At 37.9% G+C, this 16243-nt stretch overlaps 1 protein-coding gene across 13 annotated transcripts in view; it reads right to left on the bottom strand.

The window, feature by feature from the left end:
* Positions 1 to 16243, bottom strand: part of FRRS1 (ferric chelate reductase 1) — a 72277-nt gene that overhangs the window by 49290 nt on the left and 6744 nt on the right. For 4 of the 13 annotated variants that reach the window (XR_012776569.1, XR_012776568.1, XR_012776567.1 and 1 more), the window contains exons 1-8: positions 12564 to 12739; positions 11438 to 11597; positions 4626 to 4821; positions 4265 to 4401; positions 2955 to 3049; positions 2196 to 2346; positions 1171 to 1350; positions 156 to 254 (exon numbers count right to left, since the gene is read on the bottom strand). Coding sequence is in view for 10 of the 13 variants with exons in the window: in XM_075508283.1 (XP_075364398.1) it covers positions 156 to 254; positions 1171 to 1350; positions 2196 to 2346; positions 2955 to 3049; positions 4265 to 4401; positions 4626 to 4821; positions 11438 to 11488 (909 nt within the window). In the remaining 3 variants the exon portion in view is untranslated. Of the gene's footprint in view, positions 1 to 155; positions 255 to 1170; positions 1351 to 2195; positions 2347 to 2954; positions 3050 to 4264; positions 4402 to 4625; positions 4822 to 8380; positions 8461 to 11437; positions 11598 to 12559; positions 12742 to 16243 lie in introns of those variants that run through there. The other 9 variants (XM_075508291.1, XM_075508284.1, XM_075508285.1 and 6 more) reach the window with 9 other exon arrangements.

Here is a 16243-nt window from a genome sequence, read left to right as displayed (position 1 = left end):
AGGAAGTCAGAGCCCAACCAATATCACCTGAGAGAATTATAGATCCACCTTACTATTTACAGCTGCTGTGCAAAACAAAAGCACAAAGCAGCAGCATACCATTCATTACTTCTAACCCACATTTGTAGAAGTGTCTTAGTTGTTTTCAAATGTACCTCTGAATCCAAAACAGGAGTACTTCGCCCCTTCAGGTAGGCAGTGCTTACGTGAACGTGGTGGTCCTCATTAACGCACAGATAAGCATCATCACCACCCTGGAGAGTTTAAAAGAAAAGGGTATTTATAGCCCAATAAAAACCACTACTGGCAGTCTCCAAAAGCTCTTTGATTTAATATATGCAACAAAACCCAAGACAGATTTCTCTAGCTATCAAGCTATTATTTCCCAGCTTTCAAACACTTCAGTATTACAGAGGAACCACATTAAGTCAAACAGATGACACATAGTAAGGCACATTATGATTTACACTCCCCCCCTCCCAGGGTAGAAACCATATTATCAGAAGTTTCTTTAATTATTTAGAATTTACTAAATTATCCAGACAAGACAGAGACGGATGTTGATGTTATTTAAAAGCCCTCTTTAGTTAAAAGTTGGTTTTCCTTATAGATGTAAAGACAAAGTATTGTTAAGAACCAAGCATTCTTGCACTAGGGACATGAATATAAACAGCATCTCCTTTGTGCAAGAGTTAGTTTATGGATTATGCATTTGTCAACAGCATTGTCCCTTCACTTTAATACCAATTAGAAAAAAAGGATCTCTCAACACTTTTTAAGACTGAATGGAGTCACTCCTGTACAAACAATGATGAAATGCAAATAGTTTTCAGAAAGCATAGCAACTCAGCTTCTGGCCTGTGGGGGTTTTTGGCTAGGTAACAAAGAAAGATTGATCTAACCAGGAATTCCAGTCAGCTACTGTGCTATCAGACAGGTTGGATTCTGCTAAGACAGACATCCACAGGGAAATTCTACTGCAAATAGTCAGTCCTGAGCTAAAACTGAATATCCCCCTATAGAAGGCAACCTGTGCTTCAGCACTAAAGGAGAGAAGTTTGTGTGACTTCTAGCAGAATTTCAGTTTTGCATATGCATGTTTTGCTACAGTACCATTCAAACTTTACTAAGATCACAAAAGCAACTAAAGTAGAAGAATAGGACACTCACCATCCACTGGTCATGGGACAATGCAAACGCTAAATATCCTTCACTTGGACCACTCATTTCAATAAATACTGAACTCTTCTCTTGTTGGAAGGATAGAAAAAAACAGGAAGCACTTTCAGGATCACAGTTTGAAGGGTTCCTAATGCAGAACTTCATACTTCCACAACCTGATGCATTAAACTAGACAATTAAGCAAACAAACAAGTCATAAGCAATGAGAGTTCCCTTCTTCTTCCTCCCTTTCTACCCTGTTCTAGAAGAAAGCATACAAGGAACAGCAAAGAAAGGCCATCTCTGTCTACATACCAATCTCTTAACCCATCCCTACAATTACCCCAGGACTAGTAGGTAAAATGATGGTGAGTTCCAAGCTGTATTTTTACTCAAGTTGAATTTTCACTTTAAAGACATTATAATAGAATAACTTTGAAAAGAAAATAAAAACTTTAGAGAAACTTCCTTTGGTTTAATTTTTAGAGAGATAATATCAGCTGTAGAATGAGAGAGACAAAAAGGGAAGACTGGCTTTTTGTTTCCTTTTTAAAGTAGCAACTCCACTGATACACAGTGAGAAAATACATGAATTAGAAGTCACACTTATTCTGGATCAAAGTGATGCTTGCTCAATACATTCAAGAATCAGTAGTAGAAGTCAGTAACACAGATGAACTCATAGAAGGAAGTTTCTGAGCCTGCAGTTACTAAATAGGATGTTGTTAGTCAAGACCAGAGCAAGTCTTTTCCCATCTCTCTTCCCAGGTATGCATAATATTTTCTGACCATTAAGTTCTAAATGTTCTATCAACCTTTTGACCCATGTATGGCGTGGCAACATTTAACCCACACAAGTTCAGGCAACTCAACTAACACAACAGGGTAGCTGTCTATGTTCTTGGTCTCTGATATCAAAGTTACTCATCCATCATCTCTCCCTTTCTGTCAATAGGCTGTATCAATGTGATTTCATTAAATTCCACTGATCACAAGCACTAAAGATAGCATTATTTAGGTTTATAATTACTTACTGGTTTTGATAAGTAGGAAACTGGGTGTGAAGTTGATATAGCCTCTGATGTTGCATGCAACGGTGTTGTTGGGGTTGGTGTATTAGGCTGAGAAACAATAGGACCAGGAATCTTCACCCAGAAAGTCTTGTATTTCTTCACAACTGTGGCTCTTAGAAAACACAACACACATGCAGTCATTACTGTATATATCAACAACTGATTGTTACTTTAAAAAAAAAAAAAGGAAAAGCTTCTATAGTTTGTTCAACTCATTTGTAAAAGCCCCATCTTTATGCAGACCTCTATCATTTTAGGGATTAAAGTAGGAAAGTATCTGAAATCTCAGTGAAAAAATATTTTTAAAACATACTACTGCATGGTCTACTGGATATAAGAAACATTCATGCTTGTGGCACAGATTACAACCTCAGAGAAGAGTTGCATAGATTTTATCCAGTAGTTCCCAAAAAAATAGCAGTGTAACAGGAGGATATATATACCATTTTGTTAGGTACAAGCACAGAAATGCTGAAGAAACCAGTCTCCAAATCCCCTTCTACTCTCCCCGCAAAAATCAAACCAATAATTTCCTAGCTTTCCCTAAAGAACAAGTGTCTGCGTTAATGTAGTCTCTGCAGCGAGCAAGAGGTGTTGACTTTTCAGGCCATTTGTCCAAGGATACTTTTCAGTTGCTGGCCAATATTTGACACAGACAATGGTACAGGTTTACCTTATTTGCATTTTAATAAGGTAAGAACTAATACTAGATTTACTTACAGAAACTGCACACGTTTTGGTGCACCTCCAGGAGCAATCCAATAAACTTTTATGTATTTCTTTTTTGCTTTATTTGTGTGACTGACAGCTGAATTCTGAAAACATACACATATGAAGAGTTACACACTGGATATGCACTAAGGAGATTTCAGCTAACACAGTCATCACAGGCTGCAGCTAAATCCTAAACAGACACCACACTGTTACACTCCACAGACACAGTCCAACTGGCTTTTCCCCAATCAGTCATGATCAACCTGGATGAAGTCTGCCACTGAAACTTATACGTACTAACAAACTTTAAGGCTAAAAGCAACAACTAGAGATCTTTCAATCCAGAAAACTCCAATGATGAGACAGAAGTCCCTGCGGCATTTATGCAGAAATGGTGTGATAACACTCCATTTTTTGATAGTAGGAGCATGAAGGGACAATGCAATGACTGTACAGAGAGAACAGAACTAGTATTGCAGAGGACAAAAAACGAAAGTAGTCTTGGGGTCAGAAAGTTATTTGCACAAGACAAACAGATCCGACACAGCACCGAACCCTGGGTTGTGCCCTCAGAGCACAGAGGGCACAACCCAGACATCCCCATGCTTTTACTGCACTGATGAATGCATTAATTGGACACCACTGGGGGGCACATGGTAGAAGTGGAGAGAAAAAAAAAAAAATACATCTAGGCAGATTGAGAACTTTGTCCACACCAGCTCAGATGACACCGTACATGTTCATGAAGTTCAAGCAGGTTGTTGAAACACTAGTCAGAGCTTACATCTCTTGAACATGAGGCAGAATCAATTTATCTAAAATGGATATTGAAGATTGTAATCTAACCTGTTACTAAGAAGACTCCATTAACAGTAACTGACAGAGCAACACTAAAGATAATAGTCTATTCTAGTGTTTGTTTACCACAATAACTGACCTAAACTTTCCTTGCTGTAAGACATTTTCTCTGTCCTTAACAAGCATGGAAAATTATTGATAGCTGTCCTCTTTTAATATTAAAGTACAATAACCAGGAATACACTACATTCATTGTGCACAAGTAAAAACTATGTTATGAATGCTGCATCTTCCTGCAGCAGTCAATCACCTAACGCCAGGATAGTTTAAATGGCTCATAAGAATAGTCTGACAGAGTTGCAGTGAGACATGCCTCTATACTGCAGGTTAGACCAATTTCCCTGAGAGATTTACTGAGCTCAAAGAAGCTTACATAGCTTAGCTCTGCCCTATTGCAGCCATGGTCTAGTACAGACACCTCAGTGCCTGATGTCCCATTTTAAGACACTAGACTATACCTTGGTACGGCCACATGTCAGAAGCTGAGAAAGTCTCCGGTCAACTAACATGAAAGAACCAACTGCAGGGCTATCCAGGTGTTCTGCATCCCGGGCTTGTATGAAAAATCCTTCAAAATCTGGTCCAGACAGATGAACTGAAGCAAGAAGAAAAATAAAAGGAAGTTGAAATATTCTCCAGAGGAAGAATGAAATATTTCAACAATGACCACCAGAAGCTCATTTTACAAGTACTGAATGACTGCTAAACCTGAACAAGATTCAACTGCTTAGATAGATCTAGTATAGCTAGCTGAGTAAAGACATGCTACAACACAAAGAAACAGTAAATTAAACTCTTCAGCTATAACTGACACAATACCTTCTATGTTGTCCCCTGGTTTAAATTCAGTCCCATTCACTGTAATGGTGTGCTCAGGTGACAGTTGTGGAGAGCTACCATGACAGGGTATCATGCTAGTGCAGGCTTCTCTTATTTTTCCGCTTGGATAGCCACCCACAGATGCATAGAAGCAAATAAACATCCAAACAGCAAAAGCAAGGCCAGACAGCTCCATCTATATAGAGTAAGAATTACAGGCAATTAAATACAATAAACATTTACATTACAGGTCACCACTCATCTTTAGAAGAGTCAGTTGAATACTGAAATTTAAAAACATATTTAAAACAAAAGCATACATGAGAAGACACCATTCCCAGCTGCAGAAGCTGAAAGTAACATGCGCTTCTGATAACTGCCAGGCTTTGCAAGAATGTTCACAGATATCATGTTTCAGGCCATCAAGAGTATAGACAGTAGATAGATCCCTCCATCTACTGGGTGGATTATTTCTCTCAGTGCATTTTGACATAACTTTTTAAATTTCCTTTGCTTATGCCTCTCCCGTTCTCTCTCTCAAAAAAAAAAGAATCGAAGTCCCTTAAATATCTGCACAGGACAGACGGATCTTAAAACATGCTTCATTGATGTATAAAGGTCCACAGTACTGAGGAACTACACAGCTAGTATCAAGCCCGCTCTTTTATTAATCATAGCTCCAAATTGTGCATCATTACAGACTGCCTTTTGTTTCCACAACTTGTGTCTATTTCTTCACATATGACAAATAATTCCCAGGTAACAAGTTCCTCTTTCTGCAGGGAAACTAAAGTTGCCAAATGTCAGAAATAGATTTTATACATGCAAAAGAGTGGGAATTTGGTATAAAGATTTAGACAAAGAAATATGTATTTTGTTGCAGGCAAGCACAAGACTTTTCCTTTGAACTCTTCCTTTTGGATGTTGGACCTCCAGACAATTAGTCAAACAACATCATTTCTTGTCACACTCTTGCTAAGGGAACAGTATACATGAAAAACATGTAGGGTAGTAGGACCGAAGAGCCTAAAACAGTTATATGAACCCCTAATCCCAGCATTCATCATATAATGTCTTGCTCTGCCACAGTACTGTTTTCAAAAAAGCTGTGGTAATTGTTTTGTTACTCAGCAGCACAGGGTTTACAGTTATATATCATTGTTTACAGAACGCCTTAGCCAACAAGAAAAAAGCATTTGCATGTCCAAAAGGCTGGGAGAACAGAGATAAACTTCCTTTGAATCCTTAGGCACAAAAAGTGGGTTATCAGCTTTAATGGAACATATACCAGGCAAGTAGGTCTGCCTTCTGGAAAAGCCATGCCCATTTTGCACCAAGTGATAAGAAATATCAGGTTATGAAGTTCCCTGACAGCACACGTGGAAATGAAGATAAGAAAGGCACAGAGCCATTTCAGACTGAACTCTGATACCTAAAAAGCAGTCAAATGAAGACAAGGCATGTCGTTAGTCTTACACACTCTCTAAGAGTCATCAATATTAACTTTTCCAAAGTTCTCATACATTCAGTGCTAAAAATCCACAATATGCAGGGCAACGCTACAGTTGTACTTCAACGTAAGAGTTCCTTGGCAACTTTACACTAGTAAATAGAAGAAAATCAGAGGGGAGAGGGGGTTGAACAGTTACATTTCAGGAACTAGATAAAAAACAACACTCAACTCCTCCTCCCAAATATTCAAGATAACATTATGATAATATCTTTAACTTCTAGCTAAAGTAAGCCTTTCCTTCTAGTTCCAATGCTTCTCCAAACTATAACAAATCTACATCAACATGATTTTATTCATAAGTTAAGGAAGCCTATAGGAAGTTAAAAACTAAGGTTCAGTACAATGGTGGCATTAAAGCAGCTTTTATATGTACCAGTGAAATCTTCAAAACAAGTTGCTGCCAGAAGAGATAAGGCCGCATACCACAGAGACAAGAAAAAGAGTAGGTTAGTATTCTAGTTTAAATAGCAGAGGATGTGGTAGGGATTTAAAACGAAACAAGAAATATTCTTTGGCAGACTCAACTGACTTAAAAGCTGGCAGAAGAGAAAGAGGAAGAAGCAGAGATGAAAAGAATGAAAAAGGCCCAAATCCGAAAGAAGTACTGTACTGAAGAGCAATTTTTTAAAACATTTTTCCTTTTTTAAACAGGGTTAACTGTAGAAGAGCAGTCTTCTCTATGCACGTTCAACAATGAGGGCTAGATTCTATAAAGAATAGTAAATTCCATATTAAAATTTAGCCTTCCTCAAACAACATTTACTCAGTTGCCTTGAGAAATCCCTTTCCTCCTTTAATCTGGAAATATGTTGCGGCACTCTACGTTCTCCACTTACACAGTAAAAGAGGCAGAGGGAAGATGGGAAGCACTCTTATAACATCAATCATTCTGTGGTTAAAGATTCTTTTTGTATTTTTAGGAAAATATCTCCCAAAGTGTTACTATAGACAAAACAGTACAATAGGTCAACATTCTAGAGAAGTCAAACTTTAAGAAATTATTCCTTAATTTCAGATTAAAGAACTCCGGACTTTAACTCAAATACCATAGTAAAACTCTTTGTACAACACAGTAGAACTTCATATTTACAATTGTAGCTTGGAAAAGCCAAAACCAGAAGTTTACCATCACTCATCTGCTGCCCCCAATTCAGCTAGGATCTTGCTGTGCCTCCCCACCCCCTTTTGCAACATGCACACGCACCCCCGGCCTTCAGCCAAGACCTGTTCAAAACAAGCCTCATACCAATCATAATGAGCAAGAAAGACAAGGACACAAAATCTGAATATATGAGAAGGAAGAGGGGAAATCCAAGAGATGCCCAGAACTTCCTCATACAAGCAGGTTAAGATGTCTCTTTCAGCTCTAAAAAAGTACCTATTACAAGAGCACAAAACATTATGTCATGGCCTCATGAATATGACAGTCTGTCCAAGAGAAGGAAAAAGTGAGTTAGTCTGGAAAGCTGAGCACGCATCATTAGTAGTTAAAAAATGAACAATATTAAAAAAACACCTAAGGAAGATACCTAATTAAACTAATGAATCAGCAATAAGCAATTCTGAGAAGGGACAAGAAAAAGTATCTTTATACTCAGACTGAAGATTGATAAGGAATTATATCCATCCTCAGCCGAGTATTTGCACAATAGATCATCTGTTTTGCTAAGCAAAAAAACCCAACCAACCAGACAAAAAGAGTCAGCCACTGGCAAACAACAAGTCACTCCTATATGAAACAGTGACCTCTTCTTCTGTAAGATTACATGGTTTCCTCTTCTCTCTGATCAGATTTCTACAGCCATGATAGCGTTATTTCCCTCCAAGTGATATTGACAGGAATGACTGCATTTTTAGACATTTAGCATGTCATATATACCACAATGCAGAACAGTTATTTAGAATTAGAGGAGTAACTAGCTTTAAAATTTTAACTAATCACACACAGAGGTAAAGGAATCAAGGTTTGTAATAAGTGAATGTACAATAAACTGTAGAATATGTGACTTTTTTCTGATATTCCCCTTTGCAGGAAAAACAGAGGAAGACAACTAAATCTCACAACTACATACATAAGTACAACCCTGAACAAAAAGCATTAGGATAAATGGCATGGAAATAATTTGTTACAGAGAGGTTATGTTCAGGAAAGCTGAAGTGTGATATGTGAATCATGCTTAATCTCACCACAAAAGAATAAATGCCTTTAAAAGAATAAAGCAAAAATAAAAATAGTTCCCACCTATATCAAGAAGGACCTGAGAGACTGATCAAAGCTGTCATATTCTACAGAACTGTTACTCTCTTATTCTACTCCTCCCAGAAACATGGCTGAATTAAAAAAACCCCACAGTTAAATTGCATTCTAATAAAGATGAATCAGCAGATCTCTGCAAGATCATCTCTTCTAGATAAGAACAACATAACAAACTGCATCAAAACCTTAAATCACCAAGTATTGCCACTAAAGCAAGATTCAAAATGAGAATCTATGTTAACTCAAGTTTTGAGGTGTGTAAGCTGTGGAACAGCATGCTATTACCTATAGCATTTGAAAATACTCTCAGTTTCCACCATAACTTATTATAAACTGTAGATTTGTCCTTCTTGACAGATTTTGCTTGCAAGTTATATTAAGAAGCTTCAGCCATAGTGGCTTATTTATAACCCTTTGAAATACAACTCAGTGGTGACAGCCTATGAATTAGTAGTCAAGTTCCCTGTACTAAAGAGGAATAGGAATAATTGTCTTCAGGACTGAAGCACACTGATGTTAAAAAACATAGAAGCTAATTCCTGCAGCATTTCTCAACTGGCAATTCTCCAGCATTTTTGTTAACTTACTATTGTTTGAACAGCCTGGTAGAACAACAGGGAGTTTAAGGATTTCTGCACTGTCCAGTGACTTGTTTTCTAAGATAAATGCATTACACTGAAATGCTTGTGTTAACCAAGGGCCTGACAATACATATAATCTCCTTCCTCTATCCTGCCTGCATGCCAGCTGTACACCATGTGGTAGCATGCATCAGTAAATGCCCCAGTCAAAGTTACAAGGATGTGCTACAGAGCATACTAGCTCCATAGTCAGAACACAATCACACAGCATTGATTGTTGATTTTACTGAGTCTTGTACTATACACAGACTTTTCAATATGTTATACATGACCAAAGACAGCATAAGATCCAGGAGTCCTTTCTCTACAGATAGAAATACTGACGCATACCACACCATTACAGTATAAGACAGTTATTGAAACCATTATGTTTCATACCTTTATTTAGAATGGAAAAAAATACTTCAATACTTACTAGTTTGAAGCATGACTGAAAATTTGTTATTCCCTCCCTACCTAAATCTTCAGTATAATACATAACTCACAACCCCTGGCAGGAAAGAAAATTTCAGAACAAGTTTGTTCAAAGAAACTTCATCATTACTTGTAATTCTAATGGTGTTTCAAATATCATGTCACTCTTGGGGCGGAGGGAGGAAGGAAGAGAATTGTGTACTTGAAGCCATTTATAATACAGCCCTCTAATTAATAGAAAGCCAAAAAATATGGAGTGACAGTCATCTTCTCATCACCCTTGCCTAAACTTGGGCAAAATGCTTTAGAAAGAAGTTAAGCTTTTCCAAGGAAGCTGAGTAATCGGAATGTCAATTAATATTTCATATGGAACTTGATTATAACTGTAAAATTCCATTTCATACAGAGACTACTCAATACTAACAGATGACTTCTGAAGTAATCCAAAGTTTCAGTCAAGCATTTCTTGAGCCATACTACCAAGTTATTTTATATGTTTGCTGGGCAGGTCAGAACTCAAGACAGAAAGAGAGCTTTTTGTTAGAGCACTATTTTTTGGGAAATTACATTGCATACAACCCACCAGAAATTTATAGGAAAGTCATGTAAAAAATCAGAACAGGGGTCCCAAAGGTACTCCATGCTTGGCCAGTTATTCCCACTGGGAATTGGGATGCAGAACAGTTATTTTTAATAAGAGGCAGCCAAAAAAACCTCACTGAGAACCTACAACAGCTATTCCTGAAAAAGTGAACCAGAAACAACCATTTTGGTTAGTATGAATGGATATGAAGTAGCTAGCATTCTTCATACTTATGATGGACCATGACAAGACAAGAACACCTCTGTGACAATTCAAACATTAACGGTTAAAGGCCAAAGCAATTATCTGTGGCTTAACCTCAAGAGATTCTGCCTGGCAAGGCAGACTGTAAAGAGAAATACAGGTTTACTCATAATAATAGCTACCAGCTTCTGTAAAGTTTCAATGCAATACAACTACACTTGTCTGAATATTTAGACTTTATCATCCCGTTCATTCAGGAGTCATCTCCTCCTGCTCCTAAGGAGGGAGGAGGAAAGAATAAGAAATGGTTGGAAAAAAATGAGTGCTATAGTTTTAGGAACAGAATCTTTAAAAGTCTGAACCAACCATACCAAAATTTAGTGGGAATCTTTTCATGATATTTAGTATACATGGGAATTTTTTCTCCTGATTACATCTCACAATCTTACAGTAACTGCATTTGGATAAATAGCAGCAAGTTACTCCCGCCTGTGTTGAAAAAACCTCCTACAGTCCCTGCAGGTATCAACAGCTAAGAAAGCCCTGCTACCCTAATTCCTCAAGAGCACAATGTTCACACACAAACTCAGGATCTCTTCACAGAAACTTCTTCTTTCAGCTGTTTAACAGAACTTCATTAGCCGCAGAGTATGAAATCTAAAACTAGTTTCAGAGAGGAAGAGGAGATGAGAGCAGGGGCAAGGCAAACTTACTGCCAATTCAAAGGTAAAAAAAGTATCACAGCCAGAACTTTTCTCCTGAACACCATCAGACAAGAGGGCAAGCAGAAAAGGAAAAAGCCATCTAAAGGAGAATAAGCTATATTAACAGAAGGTGTTCGTGGCATCTCTCTTTACAAATATACTCTTACAAAGCAAAAGCAGACAGCCTTGCTATCCAAGAGTCACCTTTCCTCTGAGTTCAGAAAGAGAGCTTAGATTAATTTAAATTTGCTCATTTAAATGTGGTCATATCACAACAGCTGGATTGAGCAAGGGCAGAAAACAAGTAGTGTTCACATTCACACTAACTCATTACTTTTAAAATATAAACACACACACATCCCCCCATGCCCACAAGATGACAAAACATACACACCTCAGCCTTTTGGTCTTTCTACACAGGAAACATCCAAAGAGAACTTCAAGGCTCGTGTGTTTCAAAATGAATGTTTGTAACAGTTTAAAGGGAGGTACTTACCTTACAGCCAGTCTTTCTGTTACAGTGACCACGTCTGAGTAAAATTGCCATTGGCTTTCTACTTATAGTAAGACAACTTATATTACATTGTAACCTCCTCTATTTGACTTGCATCTAACAGTATTAACCTTTATCATACCCAGGATCAGAGGAAGTTTGTCTGAAAGAAGAAACAGTACACACACAAAAAAGGAAACATTTATAAGAGCATTCTTTACTTCAGGCATGCATTTTATACTGCTTCCCAAGCTAAGCCCCTAGGACCCTACACTTCAGCTGAAATGCTTGAAGTTGTAATGAAGCACTGACCCTGCAGCTTCCTTTGCTTTGTCTGACATGTACTTCCACAGACCTTAGAGAGTTGCATATTAAGTAATTATTTTAATTATCTTCTGGTGCAGTTAAGGGGAAAAAAAAAAAACAAACTACAACTTTTGATACCTTCTTCCTCAAAGCAAAAGTTGGTACAAATTTCCAGCATGATTTTAAAGCTTGTTACACATTTACTCCTTATCAAAGAGACATTTTCTTTTAGAAGAGGGGTAAGCAATCTTACAAAGGACTACGTAAGTCTGTCTTTTTTCCATATATCCCACCAAGAATGAAAAAGAGGCAAGAATTCTGCCCTGTTCAGTTGTTTACTTTGATTATTTAACTTTCTGTTGGGCAGCTGCTCTGCATATAATCTTTTAAGGCCCCAACCTTGCAAACTTTTAGCTGTATAAAGAACCCAAAGTTGCAAAAAATGACATGGTTTGTTACCCCAACAAGCAAAACCAACTACAGGATCAGCACATTTACTGTAACAGTTACCATACAGCCATCTCCTATGCACATTAATGAAGAAATAAAATAAGAAAGTAATATTCACATAACATTAAGAAGCAAACAAGATGCAAGAGGAACATGGTTGGCATGGCTTCCAGGTAAAATAAGCCATCGCTTACCTTAACTCATTAAGGCAAGCAGGCTTAAGTTATCTCTAAAGCAATTCAGAAATACTTGCACGGAAGGCAGCAGCTAACAAGGTGCTTTAAAAGCTTCACTAGATTTTAATTTGCTTCATAGCTGCTATAGATATTCTATTAAGCATATATAGTTTTAAAAAAAACCCTGCAGTACCTACACTTTGAGGACTCACTGGCGTCAGTTTAACCTAAAGCGCTCTGGAGCTCCAGCAGCTTCTCTAAGACAGCCCCACCCGCCGCGCACCACCCTCGCTCCAGCCAGCCCCACACTCTGCTCTTCTCTCCGGCACTGCTCCCGCAGAAAAGGGCAGGGGAGAAGCGGCAGGCGGGCCGGCCCGCCCCGTTTCTCTGCTCGAGCCTCCCCCCGCGGCAGCGCTCGCCTTTCTGGCTGCGGGGGGCGGCCCCGACATGGTCTCCCGCCGAGCGGTGGCTGAGGAGGCGCAGGAGAAGGGCGGGACGGGCGGCGGGCGCAGTCAGAGGGCGTGAGGCCGCTGCCGGGGACGGCTACCCTGCCGGCGGGTGCGCCCGTAGGCGCGAAACGGCACGTTAGAAGCGCTCCGTGTTCTCGCCTAAGTGGCTGCCCAGCGTGAATCCCCAGAAGAACTGGGGTCCTGTGAAACGCGTTAAGGGCACGTAATTTCTTTGCGGCCTCCAAACGTCGGAGGTGTCGATGAGTGTCCCGGCCTTGCACGTAGAGTCTTGCTCCATGGGTTTTACTGAGAGATTGTCCTTGTAAAAGCTTGCAGAGCTCATTTGCGCTGCTATTCGTATGCCTGAAGCTGTTCACATACACAGGCTTGCAAAACCAGGTTTTTCTTATCAAGAAAACAAATAAGTACTGGCTGTAACTGGGGTTTTGCTGGCAGAAACTGCGGTTACTTACACAGGCTGCTCAGAGTTCTGTTTTTCTTTGTTTTATTCCAAGTCTTCAATTGCTCACAAATCAAGGTGGCACAAAAAGACAATTATTTAATAAAAATCCATTGGGAATTTTGCCCTCACACAGAACAGAAATCTTGTGTTTGTGTTAACAGTCACCTTGACTGCAGGGCTCCGGTAATTCAGTTGCTTATTAGTAGGTCTGAGCAGTTCTAGTGATCTCAATACTATTAATTTAGTCACATTTTCTTAAAAAGTACTATCTACTAAAATATAGCAAACTTGAAAATGCTCTGTTAGTGTTCTACTGCTTTCTCAGTTTCCATAAAAGTAGCATTAACCTTAGAGGTACTCTGTAACAGCATATTATAAGATACATTTAACTTGAAAAACAATAATGAACTACTTTGCCTGATCAGACAAATGCTTTGACTGTTACAGTTGTATTATCTTTCTCATGGAAGTCACTGGGAAGCTGAGATCTCACTAAGTGTACACCAACTTAAGAAACATAACACATAATCAATAGCTTAAAATTAAGTATAGATATTTCCCCCTAGCTGGGGAAAAAAAAAAAACAAACAACATTCTGTTTACAACAGCCATTCATAAAGTCCCCAAAATATGAAAGAACTTGATAAAATTGTAAGCCCAAGTACATACACGCTTCAAGTGCTTGTGTGTTTCTAATTAATTTATGCTGATTAAAAACAGCCTTCCTTGCAGATACATTATTAGTATGACAAAAACTAACATAAATACATTTACAGTATGAAAACTCTGGTGATCACAGCAACCAATATTCTTGACAATATTTAGGTTCATAATTTACACAGACTGTAGTAGGAATTAATATCCAAATATTTTTTAAGATCTTATTTTAGGGTCTTGGCCCATTGACAGAATGGGGTCTATACTTCTGAAACATTGTTATAAATATAAGAATATATGGAAGTAATTTCCTCATTAAGACCCACAGGGAAGGATGAAAATGCAAGCAACAATCCTGTTGGAAACTATAATCAAAGTTTAAGAAAATAAATTCATTTATCTGTGAAAGCTAAAGTAGGTAAGGGAGGGCATACTGCTTTGCTTCTCATTTTATAGCTTCTTTTATTTCAGAAGGTGTTAGCGATTGCCAAAGAGCTATAAAGCAAGAAATCCAGGAAAAAACAATTACTATTGAGTACAAGTACCCATACTCCTTCTGCATAGACAACCCTCAATCTGTCTGGAAGGACTCTTTTCAAACATACTAGTGTCCTTAAAAAAAAATTAATAATCAACATTATTAATGAAAATATTTCTATGAAAGAGTATTGCATGCTAATTTGTTAAGTGTCAATATCCAAGTTGTTTCAAGGAAATAAAATGCATTAGGATATATGAACTATACAAAGCCTGCAGATGCATCTTCTTTGTAAAGTGTACTGCAATTATAGTTCTGTTAGTGTGTTCATAATAATTCTGTATTTATTGCAAAGCAGAAGTTTCTAGCTTAACCAAATGATCAGTTAGAGACATAGAGGGCTGGGGGTTGGTTTTTAATCTTACTGCAAGCTTGAAGAGAGATAAAGTCATGTAATCTACTATTGAACTATGTCAGAAGATGACGACGTCAAGTGGCAAATGAACAACATAACATCTAACATGAAAAGAAGCTGATGACTTTTTTTGTATAGTTTGTTACAGGACCTCAAGGAAGGAAGTGAAAGCTTATAATTTTGAAAGCAACAGCAATTTCAAAAAGGACACTGCATGCTGGGGAATTTCTGTTGCTTAACAACCAAGGAAACAATTAAGTAAAATATATATAATTTTGGAAGTTAAATATTGTGCAGTCCAAGGCATATATTGATAGCTATGCTATTTTTTAAGCCCAAAGTAATATGGAAAACAATAAGCCATTGAAGCTAGGTCTGAAGAAAACCTGTGTTATTATGTGGTTCCTTGTAATCAATTTTCTTCTTAGGTATTAAGCTAACTATACAGCAAAACTGTGGTATTTTATAAGGTCAACCCTTGCTCAAGTTTCATATGTGTGCACTAGGCAAATGGTTGCTCTATGTTACTGGCAAGATTATCACAGTAAAATGACCTTGAGTTCAAACCAAGTGATGTGCAAAAAGGCTGCATCCCTATCAGATTGTTTTGATGATGAATAACTTGGATCTAAGAAGTTTTTGTTACTACTGTTTTCTATTCTGACATATTGACATGTGGTTGGTGTTTGAAAAAGTGCATTTAGATTTGGCTGAATACATGCAGGAGATTGGTCTTCCTATGAAGATAACAGTACTGACACCTATATGTATTCATCTCCCTCTTGTGTATCCTACACATACAAGACTAGACTTCAGCATTTTTCAAGCTTTTCAGCGTTATCGTCTTAGCTAAATATGTATTAGGGAAATAATAACAATAATATTATCCTAGGAAGAATTTTTCCTACCAAAGCAAGCTGCATATGCTTTTTTTTGCCAAAGAGAGGGGAATGTCGAGTCATTGAAACAATCTTAACCATCTAAAAGGGAATAAATGATGATAAAAGTCACAATGTAGGATGACATATTTATCTCCATAATTAATTAATTCTTTTCCCTTGAGCTTTGGCACTGTTTCACATTTATCAGATTTACCAACCGAATTACTGTTAACCTACAAACTAGATAAATGTATTCCACTGGCCTCTAGAAACATTCTTTTTATGTATGCTTCTCTCTGGTCTTTATTCCTCTCTACTAATCAGCCCTTTCTACTTGCACTATTTTTAAATTTTTTTAATGTCACACGTAAAAATTCACACCTGGAAACGCATTCATATGAAAATACTTGTTTACCTAGAGATAAAAGAAAAATGCATTTTACAGCTTTCAGTCAATTATACTAACTAGCCACCTGGTGGCATTAGCCACTAAGTAAAATAAAGTTTTCCACTCTTGACTACACAGAAACCTAC

This window comes from Mycteria americana, chromosome 7 (assembly GCF_035582795.1).
Source record: "Mycteria americana isolate JAX WOST 10 ecotype Jacksonville Zoo and Gardens chromosome 7, USCA_MyAme_1.0, whole genome shotgun sequence".
NCBI classification, from domain to species: domain Eukaryota; kingdom Metazoa; phylum Chordata; class Aves; order Ciconiiformes; family Ciconiidae; genus Mycteria; species Mycteria americana.
This window is presented reverse-complemented; position numbering and strand designations above follow the sequence as displayed.